General features: G+C 53.8%; 1 protein-coding gene across 1 annotated transcript in view; it reads right to left on the bottom strand.

Moving 5' to 3' along the window:
- Nucleotides 1-6,319: 6,319 nt before the first annotated feature.
- ZCCHC24 (zinc finger, CCHC domain containing 24) overlaps nucleotides 6,320-20,346 on the bottom strand; it is a gene marked incomplete at its 5' end in the record, with an annotated part of 66,167 nt that continues 52,140 nt past the window's right edge. Inside the window, 2 exons of the mRNA XM_011929713.1 lie at nucleotides 6,320-10,473; nucleotides 18,260-18,424. Of these exons, the coding sequence (XP_011785103.1) occupies nucleotides 10,360-10,473; nucleotides 18,260-18,424 (279 nt within the window). The remainder of the gene's footprint in view (nucleotides 10,474-18,259; nucleotides 18,425-20,346) is intronic.

Below are 20,346 nucleotides of genomic sequence, written 5' to 3' on the forward strand. Positions count from 1 at the left end.
TTCTCTTTGCCATCCTGTCAGGGTGAAAGTTCCAGAAAGCATGGCTCAAGGGCTGACAAGTGGAGGCAGAGACAGAGGGGCTCATGGGGCCCATTTAGAGGCAGCACAGGCTGAAGTGGCCATTCCACTCCATGACCAGAGCAGTAGCTAACAATTCCTGAGCACACCCCATGTGCCAAGGGCTTAGCCACTGTATCTCAACTAATCTCAACGGTGACCTTGGGTAGGTAGAAGGGTATTAGTGTCTCCATTTTACAAGGGAGGAAACTGAGGCTCAGAGAGGCGAGATGGCTTGCTTAAGATGGCGGCTGATAAGTAGTGATGTTGTCACTCAGGGTCCAGCCCCTCTGCCCCCAGAATTCTTGCCCAGGATGAGAGTGCGGTGGGAGATGGAGTTCCAGGCAGGTGCCATGGTCCTGGACTTACAAGGCAGGACTTGGACCCCGGGTTGCCCTACAATTTGTAGGAGCTGAGTGTGGAGGGTTGTGGGCCCCCCACTAGTGACCAGGGAGAGGATGGGGGTTGTTGAGAAGATGGTAGAGAGGAATCTCAGCTCCCAGCTTTGAGTGCTTCTGGGATGGGGCATGGAGAAGGTAACTGGCCTCAGTACAGGGCTCCAGGAGGCTGTGGGGCCAGGTATGAAAGAGATGGAGGAGCAAGTGTCCAGGGAGAGAGGGCACAGGGGCCTGGCCCAGCTCAATCATGCTGGACACAGTGGGAACAGGAGCAGAGCTGCCCCCACCCCCAGGAGCTCCTGAGAACTTAGCAAGGAAGGAGGTGGAGGGAGGGCTGGAGGCTCCCTTGGGTTCTGGCTTCCACGTCGGCCTCCAACAACCATGGGGCCGGCCTTACATGGTTCATGACTCTGAGCTACTTCGGAGAGGTTGCAGGCCAGGTTGGACAGTGGGGAGAGGCCCAGGACAGAGAGAGGGAGCTAAGGGAAGGTGGGTGGCTGCCTGGCTGTCTGGGAGGGCAGTATAACAGCAGGAAGCAGCAGGAGGTAGGGGTTAGGCCTGGGCCTGAAATGCCCCTGGAGTTAGGGGGTGGAGGGGGAACGGTTCTGGAAGGGGGCACTGGGGGGCTTTGCTACTTACTACCTCTATTATCTTGGACAAGTCACTTGACCTCTCTGAACCTCGGCTTCCCCATCTGTAAAATGGGAATCCTTGTAGTACCCACCTCCCAGGGCTGTTGCAAGGATGAAAACTGATGTGTGTAAATCACTAGCACCATGGCTGCCACACCAGCTCCTGGCTGGATGTTGGCAGCGACTCTTATGCGCTCACATTTTACTCCACATTTAACCTGACTGAGTGCCAGGCCACAGTGAACACTGGAGGTCAGCAATGAAGCAAGCCCAAGTAGCCCCTCTAGAGGAGGTGGTCAGGACTGTGGAGCATGCTGCGCAGGGTGAGGATGTGGAGGGACCTGGCTCCCACTCTGCCTTGGGGCATCTCCTCGGCCTGGCTCACCTTTGAGCTCATCTCCTGGCCAGGAGCAAAAACAGACACAAAGCAGAGAGAGCAGTACAGCAGATCCCAGGTTCCCCTCCAGACCCTATTCCAGATTGTTTGAGAGCAAAGCCCAGACACTGCCTCATTTCACCCGTAAATTCTCCAAAATGCAAGAGACAGAACATTTTTTACATGATCCCAGTGCCATTATGACACTGAACAAAATGTGAATTCTGTCAACTGCGTCAACTGTGAGAATGGACTTTTGCTCGCTGTGTGCAAGGCCTGGGTGTGACATTGCCTGCCTACCTGGGGTCCTCATCCCATGGGAAGGCCTCAGAGCCTGTGGGGAAGGAGATAGGCAGATTCACATGACATTTGTTACCCTGCTGGGCAGGAGGATCCCCACCCTACTGCTGTGCCCTTCCAGCTGGAGAGGGGCCCCAGGCCCGCTGCTCCCACGGGACTCCTGATGGTCTGTGGCTGTGTGTGTTTGTGGGCTGTGCATGTGTGAATATGTGCAGGCTTGAGTGTGCAAATGGGTGTGTATGTGAGGGTGTGAACAGAGTGTGAGATGTGTGTGAGTGTACCTGTGAGATGCGTGAGTGCATGTGTGAGATGTGAGAATGTGCACGTGAGATGTGTGAGTGCACATGTGAGATACGTGAATGCACTTGAGATGTGTGTGTGTGTGTGCATGTGAGATGAGTGCACGTGTGAGATGTGTGAGTGCACGTGTGAGATGTGAGAGTAAGATGCGTGAGTACACGTGTGAGATTGTGTGTGTGCGTGTGAGATGTATCAGTGCATATGTGAGATGTGTGAGTGCCTGAGTGAGATGTATGCGTGCACGTGAGATGTGTGAGTGTACGTGTGACGTGTGAGTGCCAGTGTGATGTGTGAGTGTATGTGTGAGATGTGTGTGTGCATGTGTGAGATGTGTGAGTGCACGTGTGAGGTGTGTGTGAGATGTGTGTGCATGTGTGAGATGTGAGAGTGTGCATGTGAGATGCATGTGAGTGCACGTGTGAAATGTGTGTGTGCACGTGTGAGATGTATGAGTGCACATGTGAGATGTGTGAGTGCACCTGTGAGATGTGTGGGTGCACGTGTGAGATGTGTGGGTGCGTGTGTGATGTGTGTGGGTGCGTGTGAGATGTGTGTGTGTGAGAGGTGAGTGCACGTGTGAGGTGTGTGGGTGTGCAAGTGAGATGTGTGGGTGCACGTGTGAGATGTGTGAGTGCATGTGTGAGATGTGTGAGTACACGTGTGAGATGTGTGAGGGTGCATGTGTGGTGTGGGTGCGTGTGTGATGTGTGTGTGAGATGTGTGTGAATGCACATGTGGATTTGTGTGTGCATGAAGTGTGTGGGCATGTGAGATGTGTGTGAGTGTGTGTGAAATGCGTGTGAGTGCCCGTGTGAGTGTGTGTGTGTGAGATGTGTGAGGGTGTGCATGTGAGATGTGTATGAGTGCATGTGCGTGTGGGCAGGGGGAGCACGTGGCCCCAACATCTCAGTTGGGATCCAGCTCAGGACAAACGACAGGGGAGGTGTCGAGAGAGGCCTGCTTTGCTCCCAAGTGCAGCCCGTTCTTGGCTCCCACCAGTGCTCTGGGGGACTAGCAAGGACACCTGACTCTAGAGAGACGGCTAGCCCACCTCGGCCCTCATTCCCTTCCTCTGGGGTATTCCCTGCCCCTTCTCTCCACTTCCAAACACCTGGGCAGGAGCCGGGCACAGGCTGCACAGGAGGCAGCCACTGGAAGGGTGGCGTTTGGATGCCTAGCCCTGGGTTTACCAGGCTGTGGGGAGGAGCACCAGGGTGTCTGAGGAGGGCCGGTGGGGGCTTGAATCCCCAGCGCATTGTGGATCCCAGGCCTAGCTCAGAGCTCCCGGCCGGGCCCCAGGACACATGGACAGACAGCTGTTTGCTGAAGGACTGGACAGGCTGGTGGGAATCCGCTCGGTGGCCCTGGTCAGGATCAGAAACAGTGAAGGTTGTCAGAACAGTGGAGACAGTGGAGGTTGAAGGGTGTGGCAGAGGTCCCTGCTTGTCAATCTGGGGCAGCAGGGCTTCCCCAGGCTTCAGTTTCTCCACCTGGCATACTGACATATTGTTCCCTGTCCTGGTTCCTTCCAGGACTGTTAGGAGGATGCATGAGGCCAGAAAACCGGGAGGAATTCCAGCCTATGGCCGGAGTCCAGTGCAGAAGCCGGCTGGTGGCCTGGGCCTGGGAGCTTCAGCACCACAGTGGGGGTTGGTGGGAGAGAGGCGGCCACCCTAGAGCTGTGTGCAGGAGCTGTCCACGTGTCCCCTACACTCAGTGTGTCCTGATTGCCCTAGCTTACAGATAAGGACATGAGGCTCTGTGTCACACATTCCAAGAAGCAGAGCCTTGTCAGGGTCCTGCCAGAGGGGCCCTGGGCTCCTGATGGGCTCTGGTGCTCAGGTGGTTGAGCTCCCGCTGTCTCTCCCCAGGCCAGGTCTCCCCTCTCTGTGTCTGGAGCAGATGCCAAGGAGGCTCCTCACAACCTGGCAACCATCATCACTTGGCACCGACCTGCCCCACCTCCCTTCCTCCTGCCTGGTCTCTTGCCCTTTGAGACACCCAGTCTCGGACCCTCACTCCTGGTCTGACCTTTGCAACTCTGTCTCTGTCCCAGCTCTGCCCCGATATACTGCACTGGGAGGTGAGAACTCCAAGTTCAATCAAATCCTGGCTCTGCCACCTGCCTGCTGGGTGAGTGTGCCAGGTGAGACCTTTCCCTGTGTGGCCTCAGCTTTAGCTCAGGGCAGGGCCACCGTCTCTGGATCCCTTGCTAGCCCTTCCTTTGGTGGACTCTGCTCTCTCCTGGGTCCTCAGCAGCCAGCTGCCTCTGGACACGGGCACTGAGTCCAACCGGAAATCCTTCCTGTCCAGGGAGTTAGTGGTTTCCACGGCTCCAGGAGATGTTGAAATGCAGGCTGTGTTTGCCTTGGGTTTGTTTCCTTTCCACAGAAAACAAAACAAAACAAACACACAGGCGCATGCACACTGCCACACACTCAAAGACAAGGGCATGTCATCAAACAACAGCCCCGAAGCCCCAGCCTCAGCATGTATGGGTGCCCAGTCAATGCTTACTGGATGTGCAAAAGCACCTGGGTCCTGGGTTCGAGGCCTGGCTCCCTGCGGAATCCCTGGTGTGATCACTGGTCGGATGCTTCTGCCTGAGCCACAGACAATGGGAACAGGAGACCCACACTCCCCGGGCCTCTCCCGGGTGCAAGCAGTGAGCTTTGTCTTGTGTTCAGTGGGTTGTCTCATCCACACAATACCCCCGGGAGAGCTGGGGCTTGGAGAGGGGCAAAGCCACCCAGTGTCACGTGACAGCTGGGGTCGCAGGGCTGGCCTGGTGGCAGTGCTGAAGGAGACAGGAGGGCCCTGAGACAGACACCAGCTCTGTGTCCTCAGACCTGCCCCGGGAGAGCAACAGCCCCACCCAGGCTGCTGGAGGACTTGGGCTGGCAGAGGGCACAGTGTGGAGGACGGGGTCCTTCATTCTCCTCTCACCCTGGTGGAGGTGGGTCCCCTCTCCACTCCCTTGCTGGGCCTGACTGGCAGCCACCTGTGTTCAGGCTGACTCTAGCATGGTTGCCATTCCACACACTGAGGGCAGGCACCCTGCGGGGAATTCTCTAGATGCCAATCAGCAGGAAGGGGCTTTGTTCTGGGATTTGCTCTGTACCCCAACCAAATAAGACAGGAGGTCTGGCCTTGGTGGTCTCTGTTCCTGCCTGTCCCTGCCCCCTCAATCCATGGTCCCTGACCCCGAGGACTGGCATTTTGTTTCCTTTGCTCCATCTCAGAGTCTGCAGTCAGGGGGCATGGACTGGCCCATACGGATGTGCTTTGACTTCTACATTATTCAAAAATCCCGTTAACTCGTTGCCAAAATTTAAAAAGTGGACAATTTCACGTAACAACTGGGATTTCCAGTCTTTCTCCTGCTGCCCCTTCCTCCTTCCCCAGGTAACATCATTCACAGATAGCAACAGTTGGCTGGAGCTGAGGACCAGGCGCCCCTTGACAGGACTCTCTGCCCCCCGCCTCCTCCCCATCACCGTGGGCCCCACAGGAACACTAGGGACCATCTGAAGCCCAGTGCTGCTCAACTTTGGATGCACAATGGACTGAGCTGGGGAGCTTTACAAACTCAAGGACACCCTGGACCACTTCCTCGGCCTTCCTGGGGTGGGACCAATGATGTTCTTAAAGCCCCACAGGTGACTCAGGTGAGCAGCAAGGCTGAGAACAGCAAGAGCCGATGCTGGGCTTTGCAGGCGGGTGGCTGCTGACAGACTTGCTTCGTTGAGGTTCCCCATGGTCCTCAGCAGGAGCCCCACCTCATGACAGCCCAGGCCAGCCCAGGCTTTGGTCAGAAGAGGGGCCCCTGTGCCGTCTCCCCGGACTCATCTGTTTGCTCACTGTGTGATGCTCCGTGTCTGGGCGCAAATCCTGATCTTGGCAGAGTGTGCCAAGTGGGAGCGGCCCAGGGCTGCCGGCTCCAAGGCAGATTCACTCCTATATATGGTCACCCGGGAGTCCCCCCACTGAGTGAATGCGTGACCTCATCTGCCGACAATCTCACCCAGTCTGGGGCCAACTTGGGGAGGGCCGTCGCCCTGCAGAGTGTCCAGCTGGGGGCAGAGAGACTGGGAGGAGGCAAATCAATGGCATGGAGGCAGGACAATGACAAGATGACCCAGACCCAGGGGAGCCGAGGCCAGCCCCAAGTCTCTCTGAAGCCTGCCCCGTCTCCTGCCTCTGAAAGAGTCCAGCCTCCCCACACGCTTGCATGAACAAGGAAACCTGTGAGTCTCTTTTGCTTTTAAAAGTCCTTTTAATACAGCATGAAGAGGCTATATTTCTATAGGCGAGCTGTATACAGATTCTCCAGGAATAAGGCACACAACGGAATGCCATCCCAAGGGCTGCACTTCGGAGACGTCGGAGCCTTCTCCACACACCCTCCGAGCTGGGCCCACGGGTTCTGTTTTGTCTTTTTAGTTGGACTCACACGTATGGACAGACACAGACACAGATGGGGTCACCGCATGGGGGTGGAGGAGGTCCGACGGCAAGGTTGGCAACAGAGAAGGGGATAAGCCCGCTGCTACAGCCCCCAGGGGACTGCTTGGCCATCTTGCTGAAGGCTGGAATACTCCCATTTCAGGATTAGTCGTTGGACTGAGCTACAATGTAGTGAGGTTGGATTAAATATTCATTCAGAGTAGATTCAAGTCTATTAGATGCTGGAGGGCTGGTGTAAGGGCTCCGGTTGACATTTCCAAGTTCAAGGAGCATGGCCTGGAGGAGGCGTGGCTCAGATGGCAAAGCTCCCAAGGGGTGAGGCCAGGCTTTGCCCCACTTCTTCTTCCCTCCTGGGGCCCTGCTGATCGAGAGCCCTCCCACCAAGCCAAGACGCTGGTGGACCACAGAGGGGCTGGTTAGTCAAATAAGCTTCTTCTTCCCCTCGCCCACTCTCTGCCCCTCTACAAAATGAATAAAACCATAATAACAAGATAAGAAGAAGAAGGTGCCAGAGAATGGATTACAATGCTATTTGTTATCCTCAGTGGAAGAGGCACAAAGGGGTCACCATTCCCTTTTTCACTGTGTATCAAATTATAGCTTCCCTTAAAAAAGGCAATACTTTCCAAAATACACATATGTATAAATACAGGACAAGAACATATTAATAAGTCTAAACACTTGAATAATATGCTGGCTACTTAATACTGATATTTTCATCCAGGGAAAACAACACAGAAAAGCAATATGGCTTAAAGAATTGCAAAGATTTTTTTTCCTCATCAGAATTATGTACCAACTTCATATAATATTCTATGTAGACAATATTTCCTTATGAATGTAGTTCAGTTGCATATTTTTACAGACCAAAGCATAGTAAAAAACAAACAAAAACCAACCAAAAACCCAATAACGGGAAACAGAAAAGTTCTCACCATAAATATTTTCTTGCAGTTCAACCAGAAGTTTGGCAAAATACTTCCAGACATCTGTTTGATATTCTCTTGCCCTCCTGAAAGTTCTGAAGTTTTGAAAGTGCCTCTCTTTTTGTTTGTTTGTTTATTCTCAAAAATCAAACAATTATATTTTTCTTTTCTTTTTCTTTTTTTTTTAAAAAAAGGCCTTCAAATATATACAGACAAAAAATCACTGTGAAGATTTTTTCGGGAAAAGCTACCAAATTCAGTGTTGTGAGAAAAACTGGTAACCATGCAGAAATTTTAACATCTATGAATATTTTTTTTTTCCAAAATACACACATAGTATTTTTTTTTTTAAAAAAGGAATTCTGTGTCAAGTATAACTCAAAATAAATACAAATTCACAAGTAGAACTATTGAATACTTCATACGGGGTAAACACCATTATCTGCCAACTAGATCGCTAGATCTACCAACTGCAAGCGATTGTCCCTTTTGAACTTACTAAAACCACACACTTTCCTGTCCCCTGGGCTCCTGGCCCTCTGAGCACTTAATTCTCACGGCACCCAGCCTGCATGGCAGTGGCTTTGCTGACCACAGAGAGTTCCCCAGTTCAGCCAGAGCCCAGTCAAGGGGAGCATGGAGGGTGGGCCTCAAAGCAGGAACCTCAGCTCCCAAGGTGGCTGGCTCTGCACAGATGGCAGGGCACTGGCTACCTGCTGAACAGCTCACTGGCAAGGTCACTTTGGGGTGATATCCCAACTCCCCTTAGCCCGTACAGGGAAGCCCTGGCCTCCAGTGGTCTGGGACCTGGGTTCTTTTTAGGGTGTGGGCTCCCCCACCTTTGCAGCACAGCTGGCAGGCCCCAGGCATCCTTGGGCCAAGGTCCCACATGGGGCCAGGTCCCTGGAAGGGTTGGCACAGGCACACTGCCCATCACTGTGAACATTCTCTTTAGCGGTGCAGTAGGATGACTGTCAGTGGCAGCTTCTCCTTGGAGACAGAAGCCTGGGCTGGGGCCAACCCCAGCTCACCTCAACACCTTGGAGAAGATGGGGAACAATGCACTCGGGGAGTCCTTAGTAGCAGTCCCCAGTGGTGACAAGGGTGTCCACAGCCTGCTGCCTAGAGCAAATGTACCTTTTTTAAGTGCTCAGAGGGTATGGCCCCTCACATCCACCCTGCAGCTCCCTGGCTGCAAATACATTCACTCCATCTTTTCAGCTCGCTCCCTGGACCCCTGGTTAACACTTCACTGTAACTCCTCAGTTGTACAAAGCATTTTCATTTGAATACAAAAGGCAACTGGACACCAGGTGGGCATCCTTGAGGCCGTGGTAAACACTGAATTTCAGGCCCATTTCGTGGTCTGATTTTTTTTTTCTTTTTCCCACAGAGGCATAATGTAGGGGCAAAATCAAGAAACCCAGTTCTGACAGCCGGGAGAAAGGAAGGGTCATGACTACGGAAACGGGGCTTCTCATCCGGGAGACAGAGGAGGGCACGATCCCGCTGCCAGTCAGGACAGTGGACTCCCTGGCCAGGGACGTGCCACGAGGCCTCTCTGCTCCCTTGGGAGGTAGGAAATTACTGTCTCCATTTTAGAAAAGAGGGGTTCTGTGGCTTGTGTTAGGGTTCCCCACGTGAGGGGCTAGCAGACCGAGGTGAGAAGGAGGAGGCTCCTCCGTGTTTGCAGGGGTTGGGGATGAAAAGCAGGGCTGGGGCTGTAGGGGCCAGCAGGGGAGGACTCAGCATCCCTCAGCCTGACTTCCTAAGACACCAAGTGAGGGGTCACGGTGCGGGGTACCTGGCACCTGGGAGGTTTCTCCCACCATTCTGGGTGAAACTCCCCAAATAAAGCTCCAGGACACAGCACCGGCCAACATGAATCCCAGAACAACAGAGCTGAAATGGGCCCTCTGCTCTCTAGTGTTATGCTGTCATTTAACTAATGGGGAAACTGAGGCCCGGAGATGCGAATTCCTTGCCCAAGGTGACAGAATGCGTCAGCAGCAGGGCAAGGACTTGAGCCCAGGTCTCCAGAATGCCAGGCTTGCGTCCTTTCTGCTAGAACAGACACGCTGGGCTTCCACGCTGGGCCAAACTAGCTTGATGTGGACCCCCAGCGTGGGTGGGAGGCACAGGGGAAGGACGGGGAGTGGGACTGACAAAACCTAAGGCAGTCTGGTGGGGGTCGTGGGAGGCGCTGCTCATGTTCCCCAGGACACGTCCATCCAGCGTTCCGTGCCTCCCCTGTGCCTAACCCCTCCTATCTGGGTCCATAGGGTAGGGAGGGGGCACACCCAGGTGCAATGCCAGTGATGTCAGAGGGGGTCAGGATTTGGGGCTTAAGGTGGGCAAGGGACAGAAAGGTCCACTCCCCAGCAGCTGCTAGAACACATGTCACCTTGCCACGATTGCTGACTCAGGAAAGAAACAGGGATTTCCGAGAGTGGCTTTCCATACAGGGCAAACCGGAAGGTTGTGGGTGGGGGCAGGTGGCCTGGCTGGTCTGGGGGAGGTTTGGGATTCACAGTAAATTTAGTGCACCTGTGGCCAATACAAGGCTGCTCACCCCAAAGAGGCTCTCAGAGGAGAGTCTGTGGGGATATCCGGGGCTCTTGGACATGGGCTTTTGCTTGCTTTTGTCCCCTCCACAGAGACCTCAGGCCCGCCTGCAAAGAGCCCCGGACTCCCTGCTTTCCCTGGCCTGTGGGGGCAGCGATGTCAGTAACACTGTTTGTCAACACACACAAGACAAGGATGCTAAGAGCCCCCGGCCCAGCCCCGCAGGCCTGCGAGGACACCCCAAGCACAGGGCGACACGCAGCCCCTTGGAGCAGCACAGGGAAGCAGCGTCTCCTTGGGCTGGTGGGGGGCGGCTCTGGGTGCGGGCGGGCAGCCGGTCACTGCACGCGACGGCAGTAGTAGCCCAGGACCTTGCACTTCTCGCAGAGGTGCTGCGGATGCTCCTTGCTCTGGTCGGACACGTCCAGGCCGTCAGGCTTCTCCAGGGGTCTCTGCAGAGAGAAGGAGGAAGGGGCCCAGGGGAGTGAGGGGAGAGAAAGACAGAAACACAGAGACAGACAGGGAGAGACACACGGAGACAGACAGGTGAGACAGGTACACAGGGAGGGGACCAGACAGACAGAGATGCACATCTCTGCAGAGACAGAGACTGACAGACACAGAGAGGGAGAGACACACACCTGATGCGGGGTGGGGAGGGGGCGCCTGTGGTCACGGGTCATTTCAATCACGGTGCCGGGGCCCTCCTGCTGAGCCCGCATGCAGGCATCTGAGTCCTGGGGCACAGGTGGGGCCCTGGGCTGGGCCACGGCTGTGGAGGGGTCTTGTGCTCAGCACCCTGGCTATGTGCACTGCTCTGCTCTGCCCTGAGTGCTCCCTGAGGAGCCAGCACCTGAAGCTCACCAGGTTAGAGGCAGGACACGGGTGCAGCCTGTCCAGATGAGGAAACCCAGGCCCACAGCAACAGAGGCCTGGACCCACATCTGACCCCAGCATCCGGCGCCTCTTCCCTGGCCACTCTCCACTTGCACCCCTGCTTGTGTGGCCTCAGAACTCAAGGGAAGCCTAACTCGGACACAGTCACAGTGCTTCGGGCTTTTGGTGAGCGAGCTCCATGAGGTCAGAGCCAGGGTGTTGACTGACCCCCACATCTCAGGGCTGGCCCAGTGCCCTATTTGTTGAGGCTGCAAGAATGAAACCTCAGTTTTCTAACAGGGAAACTGAGGCCCAGAGAAGGGAGGTGACTTGCCGGGCCTATCATGCCACCCACTCACTGGGTGATCGCAGGGAGCCTCCGTTTCCTTATCTGTGAAATGGGCCATTGACAGTGCCTCGTTTGCAGGGGGACTGTGAGGATCCAGAGAGACACTTGGGAGTGAGTGAACTGGACAGCGGAAGGCACAGATGAGCACATTTCTATTAGGTAGGGAGCTTCCCCGCTCGCTCTTTTCCTCCCCTTCACCAAAGCTGGTGAAGACTTGTTTCCCTGGAGAGTTTATGGAGGCCATGAGGAGCAGCTCCTGAGTGGACGCTTTCTTGCCCAGCTCACGGGGATGCTGCCTTCTCTCCAGCTGGAGCCCCTGCCTGCAGAAGGGTCCCCTGCATGGACATGGGGGTCTCATGGGAAGCTGGTTAGGGCCAGCCGGGGGGCCACATGCCTAGGAGAGCGGGCAGGAGAACCCGGACTGCAGACCATGGCTTGGGATGGCAGGGGAGGGCAGCAGAGGGTGTGCTCTGTCCCCCTGGCTAGGCTGTGAATGGCTCAAAAGTAGTATGCTGGCCTCTCCACCCAATCCACAGTCTTGGCCCCAAGAGGACACTCAGAGTGGTCTGGGAATGGAAGAGTCAGAAGGTTCTAGAAGGCAGGTGGGGAGACTGTGGTGGGAGAGTTCTGATCCAGGGAGCACCCTCCTGCCCCTGGCCCAGGGGTCATAAAACCCAGCTCTGTGCTCCCAGGCTTAAAGTCACAAAGCCAAGGCCTGGAGGGAAAGTCAGACATGTCAACCACATCTCAAAGGGCTTTCAGATGACTGGCTTCCCTGTCCAGCTTTCGTCCTGGCCAGGGAAGAGAGGAGTTTGACTTCCTGTCAGACCTGGGCTCGAATGCCGGTTCTTCTACCTAAGAGCTGTGTGACCTTGGGTAGGCCACCTGCCCCCTCTGGCCTCCATGCTCCCATCTGTGAACAGGGATGCTGATGACAGCTTTTTCATGGGCTTGTTCTCACCAGACAACTCAATGGAGATAATGAATACACAGAGCCCGGCATGCACAAGCTGTCTGTGGTTTGTCTTATCAGTGGGAGGGGGACACCAGCTGGTGCAGGGCCATCAAAATTGAGCCAAGATCCCAAGGACCTAGGAAGGGTAAGTTCCCTGCTCTCCTGGATGTCCCAGGGAGACCTCCAACAGCTCCTCCATCTAGGGCTTGGGTGCCCCTAGGCCTGCTGGCAGAGCCCACAGCTCAGTTTACTGCCTGGACTGTAAGAAGGCTTTTCCACCTTGAGTTAGAATCTGGGTCCCTGTCGCCTCATCCTGGAGATCCAGCCACAGACTCTGCTCGGCTCCCAAGGACTGTCCGATTAGTACAGTCGTGAAGTGTCCCCTCCAGCACCCCAAACCCAAGCTGGTTTGCAGCCCCCACCCCCTCGGCTGGCCAGGGCCTCTTCCTGCACCCAGTCTTCCAGGACAGGGCAGAAAGGCCAGACTCAGCAGGGCCCACACAGCCTTAGCTCCCCATGGCTTACACGTTATGTGGCAAAGTACTGCCACCTAAGTCAGGCCACTCTGGAACACACCTAATGTCACCACTTCCCTGTGAGTGGCACAGGGAGGAAACAGGCCACAGATGTATGGGGAACATTCCACAGATGAGGCAACTGAGGTTCTAAGACATTAAGGACATCCCTGGGGCCTGCAGTGAGGAGGTGGTAGGTGTGTGGCCTTCCCGCCACACATGCTATTACCAAGCCCTGTGCTGCAGGGACATGCTGCCTACTGCCTGCATTTGGCCCCACTGGCTACACTGTACTGGGGCTCAGGACCAGCTTATGACAGGTGCCCACCCCAGACTGCTGCACTCCCTCCCAGCCTGAGTCTCTGGCTTTCTGTCCCCAGGACAGCAGCTCCTGTGTTTGGTGGAGGGAAGGCCATCTTCACAGGCACAGCGCTCTCCCCTGGAAATTGACAGGCACCTGCCAGCTGCACCTACCCTGACTGGCATCTGCCTTCTGAGTCTTCATCTCTGGGGCTGACAGAGATTTGGCAGGCCCAGGACTGAGCGCAGAACCTCCATGGAGACTAAGGGGTCATTGCCAGTTTGTTTTGAAGACTGTTCTGGAACACTCTGTGTCTGGTGTCTTCTGCAGTGTCTCCATATGACATGGTATCACCAAAGTCTGACAGTCAGAGCTTCGCATGCCAGCTCTGCCACCTATCAGCCAAGGGCTGTTGGGAAGGACCTTTCTCCTCCACAACCTTGACTTGTCCTTTTGGGACCTGGGTGGGAGGTTAATAACATTCATTGCCTTTTTCCTAGTTTTGTGTGTGTGTATGTGTGTGTGTGTGTGTGTGTGTGTGAGATAGAGAACTAAATAAGATGACTGTCTTCTTTTTACTTTTTATTTATTTTTATTTTTTCAGACGGAGTCTCAGTCTGTCACCTAGGCTGGAGTGCAGTAGTGTTATCTCGGCTCAGTGCAACCTTGGTCTCTTGGGTTCAAGCGATTCTCCTGCCTCAGCCTCCCAAGTAGCTGGGATTACAGGTGCACACAACCACCCAGCTAATTTTTGTATTTTGAGTAGAGATGGGTTTCACTATGTTGGTCAGGCTGGTCTTGAACTCCTGACCTCAAATGATCCACCCATCTTGGCCTCCCAAAGTGTTGGGATTACAGGCGTGAGCCACCACACCTGGCTGACTGTCTTTTTTAGAGACAGGGTTACTGTCACATAGGCTGGAGTGCAGTGAATCCTCCCACCTCAGCCTTCCAAGTAGCTGAGACCACAGGCATGCACCACTACACCTGGCTAATTGTTTAAAAAAATTTTTTTATAGTGATGAGGTCTCATTATATTGACCAGGCTCGTCTTGAACTCCTGGGCTCACGCAATCCTCTCACCTTGGCCTCCCAAAGTGCTGGGACCACAGGTGTGAGCTACTGCGCCCAGCAGAGATGACTGTCTTAAAGTATTTTATAACCATAAAAAGCTCTGGAAGACTTAGTGATCACAGTGTGACCTGTAGCAAATCACTTAACTTCTCTGGGACTCAATTTTCTCCTCCATAAAATGAGGGCTAAGTCTGTAGGCTAACGCTACATGATAGGGTTGCTGTGAAGAGTAAGTTAGTGTATGCAAAGGGATTAGAACAGTGCCTGGCACATAAAGAGCACTCAAAATGTTGACCAGTATTGGTATCATGTGTTATATAGGGTTAGGGGCAGCATGGGGGCAGGGGAAGCAGCGAAGTCCCGGGTGAAATGCTCGCGAAACATCCTTGCCAGCGCCCTCCTGGGCTCATCTGAGCTGCGCCCCCTCCTTGGCTGTGACCCCATGGTGCAGGTTCCCTCTGTGGGCCCTGGTCCGACTGCTCAGCCCCACTTGGCCTGCCACTGGGCGAGGAGCTTGGGGAAGCTGTCAAGACACTCCCCTCTGTGGACGGGAAACACTGCAGCTGGGGCTGACCGTGGTGGAGGGCCTCCCCAACTCCCTGCAGCAAGGCAAGGCCCAGTGGCGTTTTCTTCTTAGGGGGACCAGAGCCGGCAGGGGGAGCTGCAGCTGGAGGCTGACAGGAAGCAGATGTGGCGGCCAGGAGAGTGGGGAGGTGGAGGGTTCTCTGGAGACGGAGGCCGCACAGGTCAGGGCTCTGTGGTGCAGGAGAAATAAACCAGCCCTCTCCACCACAGGGCGCCATGGGGAGCACCACCGCTGCGCTCTTCAAAGGCTCTCGACAGTTGGGGGATAGAGAGGCACCACCCTCCCACCCCCTCCCAGCTTGGGAGCTCAGGAGAGATCGAGCCCTGGGTGGTGGGAGACCTGGGTTCCAAGTCCCCTTGATACCAGCTGACTGGTCACCCTGCTCAAGTCCTGTCTCCTCTTGGGGCCTCAGTGTCCCCAGTGCACACAGTAGGTGCTAAACAGTAGCCTAACGACTGGGAGAGGGGAAGGGCCCAGACACACGCTCTTGAGGGATCCTTTAGACTGGGTCCTGGGAGAGCTGATCCTGAATGTGGAGATGGGGGACAGGTGGTCAGGTAGGCTGTGCTGGGACTGAGCTTGGCAGGATGGAGATGGCGAGGCAAGTGAGGCCGTTGCCAGCTTGGGGATGGTGACATAAGCCAGGAATGGGCCTGGCATTATGGAAGGGGCATGGTGAGGGGCCCTGCCCAGCCAGATGCTGGGTTGATATCGGGGCAGGGGCCGAGGGCTGGAGCCACTGCAGAGACTCGGTTCCTGTGGGGCTTGGGTGCATGGGCTGGGCGCTGCCTCTCTGCTTAAGTCACAGAGGGGGTTGTAAGGACCCAGCCCCCAGGACGGTCAGCACAGACCCTAGCAGCCCCCATACATCTGAGGCCCTGCAGAAACTGGGCTGTTCCTGACTCCTGCCCCCAGCCAGCAACCATTCTCTGCCTTCCCTCCTCCCCTCCTCCCTCCCAGACCACTTATCTGCCCTTCCAGGCTCCAAGCTATCCTCCATGCCCCGAGTCTACTGACCTTCTACCCCATCAGAGCTCTGCCCCACATCTCTCCCTCAGGGGAGCCTTCCCCCAATAGCTCCCAGAGCTCTCTCCCCTCCTGCCTCCTCTGTCTGCTTGTCCTTTGTGGTGACTCAGCACATATGGAAGGCCCACCCCACCCCTGGCTCCTCCATCCCCCCGCTACCTCATCGACAGTGACCTTTCCCTCCCACCACCCCTCAGCCACACCCTAGACTTGGGCTTCTTCAGAAACCACCCGTCTCTGCCCCCTCCTTTTCTCCTTCCATTCCACTGGCTCCCAGACTCCACCCAGTCCACAGGCCCACCCAGCCTCCCTCTCCACCGGGCCTCTCTAGCTTCCCCTCCCTGCTGATGCCCCATGATGAAGCACGGTCGTCATGCTTTTACAAATATGCCCACCCCCCAGCCATCTGCCCTCTGGAGTGCTCGCCCAGCCAACCTCTGTCCTGTGGACCCTCTGTACACCAGGCCTGGCCTGCACCTGCCAGGCGAGCTGTGCTGGAGCAAGTCACGGAACTAGGCTGACACCTGCCACTGCATTAGGATCACGCACCTCCCCCGGGCCTGGGATGCGGCTGGGTGATCCAGCCAGCTTTCCCTAGCAGGCTGCTTCCTTGCTAGTCCTTCCTCAAGCCCGCCCCAGCCCGCCTCACTCCTACCTGAGAACTTTGTCTTCCATTTGCTGAGAAAACAGAAGCGTTGGATGTGAGGTTCTTCTTGCACCATCCAACCCATGGACCTTCCTAATTACCCCCTCTTCTCCCTCCCTCCTGTGCTGATGGGTGAAGCATCCCCTGTTTTGCCCCTGAATCATCAGCCTTTTGCTGTCTTCTAGATCATTCTCACCAGTCTGCACTGGGCTCCAGGCTCTACCATCTCCACAACAGCTAGCTCCAGGGCTCCTTCCTGGTTGTGGCTACTGCTGTGATTCTCTCCACAATCAAACTCTCCTCAAGAGAGTGGACAATGAGGCATTCCCTCTGCAGCCAGATCCACACCAGCCTCCCCTGACACTGCTCCATGGACACTGCCCTGACCTCCAGGCCAGCTACAAATCAGCACCTCCACTCTCGCCCTCACGCCTGACTGGCCAGGCTTCTGTGCTTCTCAAACCTTGGTTGTAGTTCAAGTTCCCCAGGTAAAAGTGATACTTTTGTTTTGCTTTGTAAAAGTTTGAGGACCGTCTCCTTATTGCCAAATTTCCAAGGCACTCCTCTGTGGTCTCTATACCTGACATTTGAGCACCAAGCACCAGTCAAGCCTCCAACAGCACTTCCCGAACCCCACCCCTGGCTTCCAGGACTCCATGCTTCCTGGTTCTCCTTCTTCTTACTGGGTCTTCCTCCTCTATCTGACCATCAAACACTGGGATTCAGCAACACTTGGTCTAGGGAATCCCTTCTCTACTGTGTCCACATTCTTTCTACAGGAACTCAAATCCATTCCCTACTATGTTTAGGTTGATGACACCCACTTATGTATGGGCCATCTTGACTTCTCACTTGAGCTTCAGAATTACAAATCTAACTGCCTTCTTGATGTCTCTAATTGGATTACTGCGAACATCTCAAATGTAATCCGTATCAGAAGAGCCCTGCTTTCATTTCCAACACCTGTGTCCCTGCCAGGCTGCCCAGTTCAGGAACAACCTCCTCCATCCAGTCAGGTGCTCCAGCCTGCCTGGGGTGGGACTGTTCTCCTGGGCTCCTGTTCTTCCTCCACATTCTACCACCAATCTGGTGATGCTTGGTGTCGCATCCAGCTCCAGAGCCACCTCCAGAGTTCAGTCCCCTCCCAGCTTGTATGAGGGCTCTGGTGTTGTCTTTCCCACTGGTCTCCCCACTCAATCTCTGCACACAACCAGAGTAACTGACTTAAAATGAATCTGAAAGCCCTGCTGCTCTTGGGTTCCTCGAGTGCCCCCAGGGCTCTGTGACAGCCCCATCTAGCCCTCTGCCCCAAGCCTCTCACTGCCCTCTCCTGCGCCTTCACTGAGCTGTGGGCCTGGAGCACTCCAAGTCCTTATGGCCTCAGGGCATTTGTACCTGCTGTGCCCTCTTCCTAGGATGGCCAGCTCCCAACTTGTGATAGGCCTAGCTTCCCCCCGTCCTCCAGGTTCCCGAGTCAGCAGCAGCTCCTCTGAGTGGCTTTCCTGTGCAGCTGCCTGAGGTAAGACCTTCCTAGGAGGAGCCGGCCCCATCCCTCTCACATGCCTGGGCCTGGTGCACACAGCCTCCCTGTTGACACTGGCTGACTGGATGGATCAAGGAAGGAAATTGGAGTTTTCTGCTGCTTCCTGCTGTCCTCTCATCTCTGTCTCAAAACAGCAAGCCCTGTTCACTAGTTTTACAATTTGCTGGGATTCCCTGGTCTCAAGATGTTGGTACAGTTGCCCCATCATTCTCCTTCCCTTCCCTTCCCTCCCATTTCAGATGAGACAAGGAAAGAAAGGGTCAACTTAGAGAGATATCCCTCGTAGGAGGGAGTAAACTGAGGCCCGGTAAGGGAAAAGTCGCCCTCCCATGGTCCTTCCGAGAAGGCCCCAGCCCACCTGGCTCACCTGCTTGTGCGGGTACACGTTGATGTGGCACTTGATGCACTCCTGCCCCATGTTGGCCCAGGAGTTCCCGCTCATCCATTTTCTCTTGCACTTGGGACACTTGTACTCGCCGAAGCAGCGCTTTTTGCCCTGGTATGGAGTCAGGCCCTCGCCTTTGGGGCGTGCCTACGGGGCAGGAAGCAAACACAGGGGATTGGGGTCCAAAGGCCAAAATGATGCCCCATGGGGCTCCCCTGGCCTCTGCCTCAGTCTTCATGTCCTGTGTCCATGTGTACAGGCCCTTTTTGTCCCCAGTCTAGATAATATCAGGGATGTCCCCAGAGCACAGACAGGATCCAAAGGCTGGGAGACACATGGGGAACAGAAAACAGAGGAGATGGTGAAAAAACAGAGGGGCACGTCTCTTCTAGATTTAAGGAGTAAAGTATTCAGTGGTGGCTGGAAATTACTTCCTTAACTCACACGTCATCAAGGGCAGCTGGTCTCATGGGCCTGCACACAGGCACTCTTTGGCCTACCCAGCAGTGTGCTTTAAAGGGTCATTGAAGAGGCAATACAAGCACAGAAACTGGTGGCAATGCCAATGAGTCTTCCTCCTCCCTGCACCCAGTCAGCTCCTCTACTAGGAGGCAATCCAATTTTCCTCATACTACTCCAAAGGCGGGCCCTGCATTTACAGATGCATATGACATACAAATTTGTACATACATTCTTTTCCCTTATGAAAATGGAAACAGATTATCCATCTGGTTCTGCATCTTCCATTTTAAAACTTTATCTTATTTTGTTTTTTCGAGACAGGGTCTCGATATATTGGCCAGGCTAGACTCAAACTCCTGGGCTCAAGGGATCCTCCTGCCTCAGCCACCTGAGTAGTTGGGACTACAGGTGCATATAGCTATGCCTGGCTACTGTTTTCTTACTGAATGAAACATGTTAGAGTTTTCCCTACATCACTACAAATAGAGCTACTGCATTCGGTTTAAGAGCTGCACACAGTATGAGTCCATGCAAGCTCCATAGTGCATGGACCAGTTACTATTTTAGAACATCTAGCTTGTTTCTGTTCTTCCATCATTACAAACAATGCTATAATGAACAACTTCATATGTGTATCATTTTGCACATGTGTGAGTGTATTTGTGAATATAGAAGTAAAATTGTTGGGTCAATGGGTATGAGCACCACTAATTTTTAAAGAGCAAATTCCCTCTGCCCCTCCCCACATACTGCAGGCATCCCAACTTAACATGCCACATCAGCATCAACAGAGTTTTCATTATCACCAGTCTAAGAGGTAGAAAATCTTCTCAGAGAAGCTTTGACTTGTATGTCTTTTATTATGAGCAAGAGTGAATTTGCCATGCATTTAAGAATCACTTGTGTTTCCTTTGTGAATGATTTGTTCATACTCTTTGTGATTCTATTTTCCTGCAAGAGTAGCCTGATGGTTTTCTTTTTGATTTGTGACTGCATTTTATATAAGAAAGAAACAAGCTGTCTCCCGCACGGTGTTATTTTAACAGCTTTACTGAGATATAATTCATGTATCTTACATTTTACCCATTTAAAGTGGACAAATCAATTGGTTTTAAGTATATTCACAGAGTTCTGCAGTCAACACCACAATCTAATTTTAGAATATTTTTATTGCCCCCCAAAAGTAGCCCTACACCCAGTCATAGTCCTTCCCTATCCTACTCCCACTTCCTTACCCCACACAGCCCTAGGCAGCCACTAACGTACTTTCTGTCTGTCTGGATTTCCACATTCTAGGTATTTAATGTAAGTAGAAACATACAACATTTGTCCTTTTGTGTCTGGTTTCACTTAGCGTCATGTTTTCAAGGTTTGTTCATGTTACAGCATATGTCAACACTTCAATCCTTTTTGTTGCCAAATAATATTCCATGGTATGGATATGCCATGTTTTATTAGCCCATTTATCAGATGATAGACACTGGGGCTTTCTCTAATGTTTGGCTATTATGAATAATGCTATTATGAACATTCACATGCAAGCTGCAAGTGTTTTTATTTTTTATTTATTTATTTTTATTTTATTTTATTTTATTTTTATTTTTTAT

Source organism: Colobus angolensis, unplaced genomic scaffold (genome assembly GCF_000951035.1).
Source record: "Colobus angolensis palliatus isolate OR3802 unplaced genomic scaffold, Cang.pa_1.0 Scaffold12, whole genome shotgun sequence".
Classification (NCBI taxonomy): Eukaryota; Metazoa; Chordata; class Mammalia; order Primates; family Cercopithecidae; genus Colobus; species Colobus angolensis.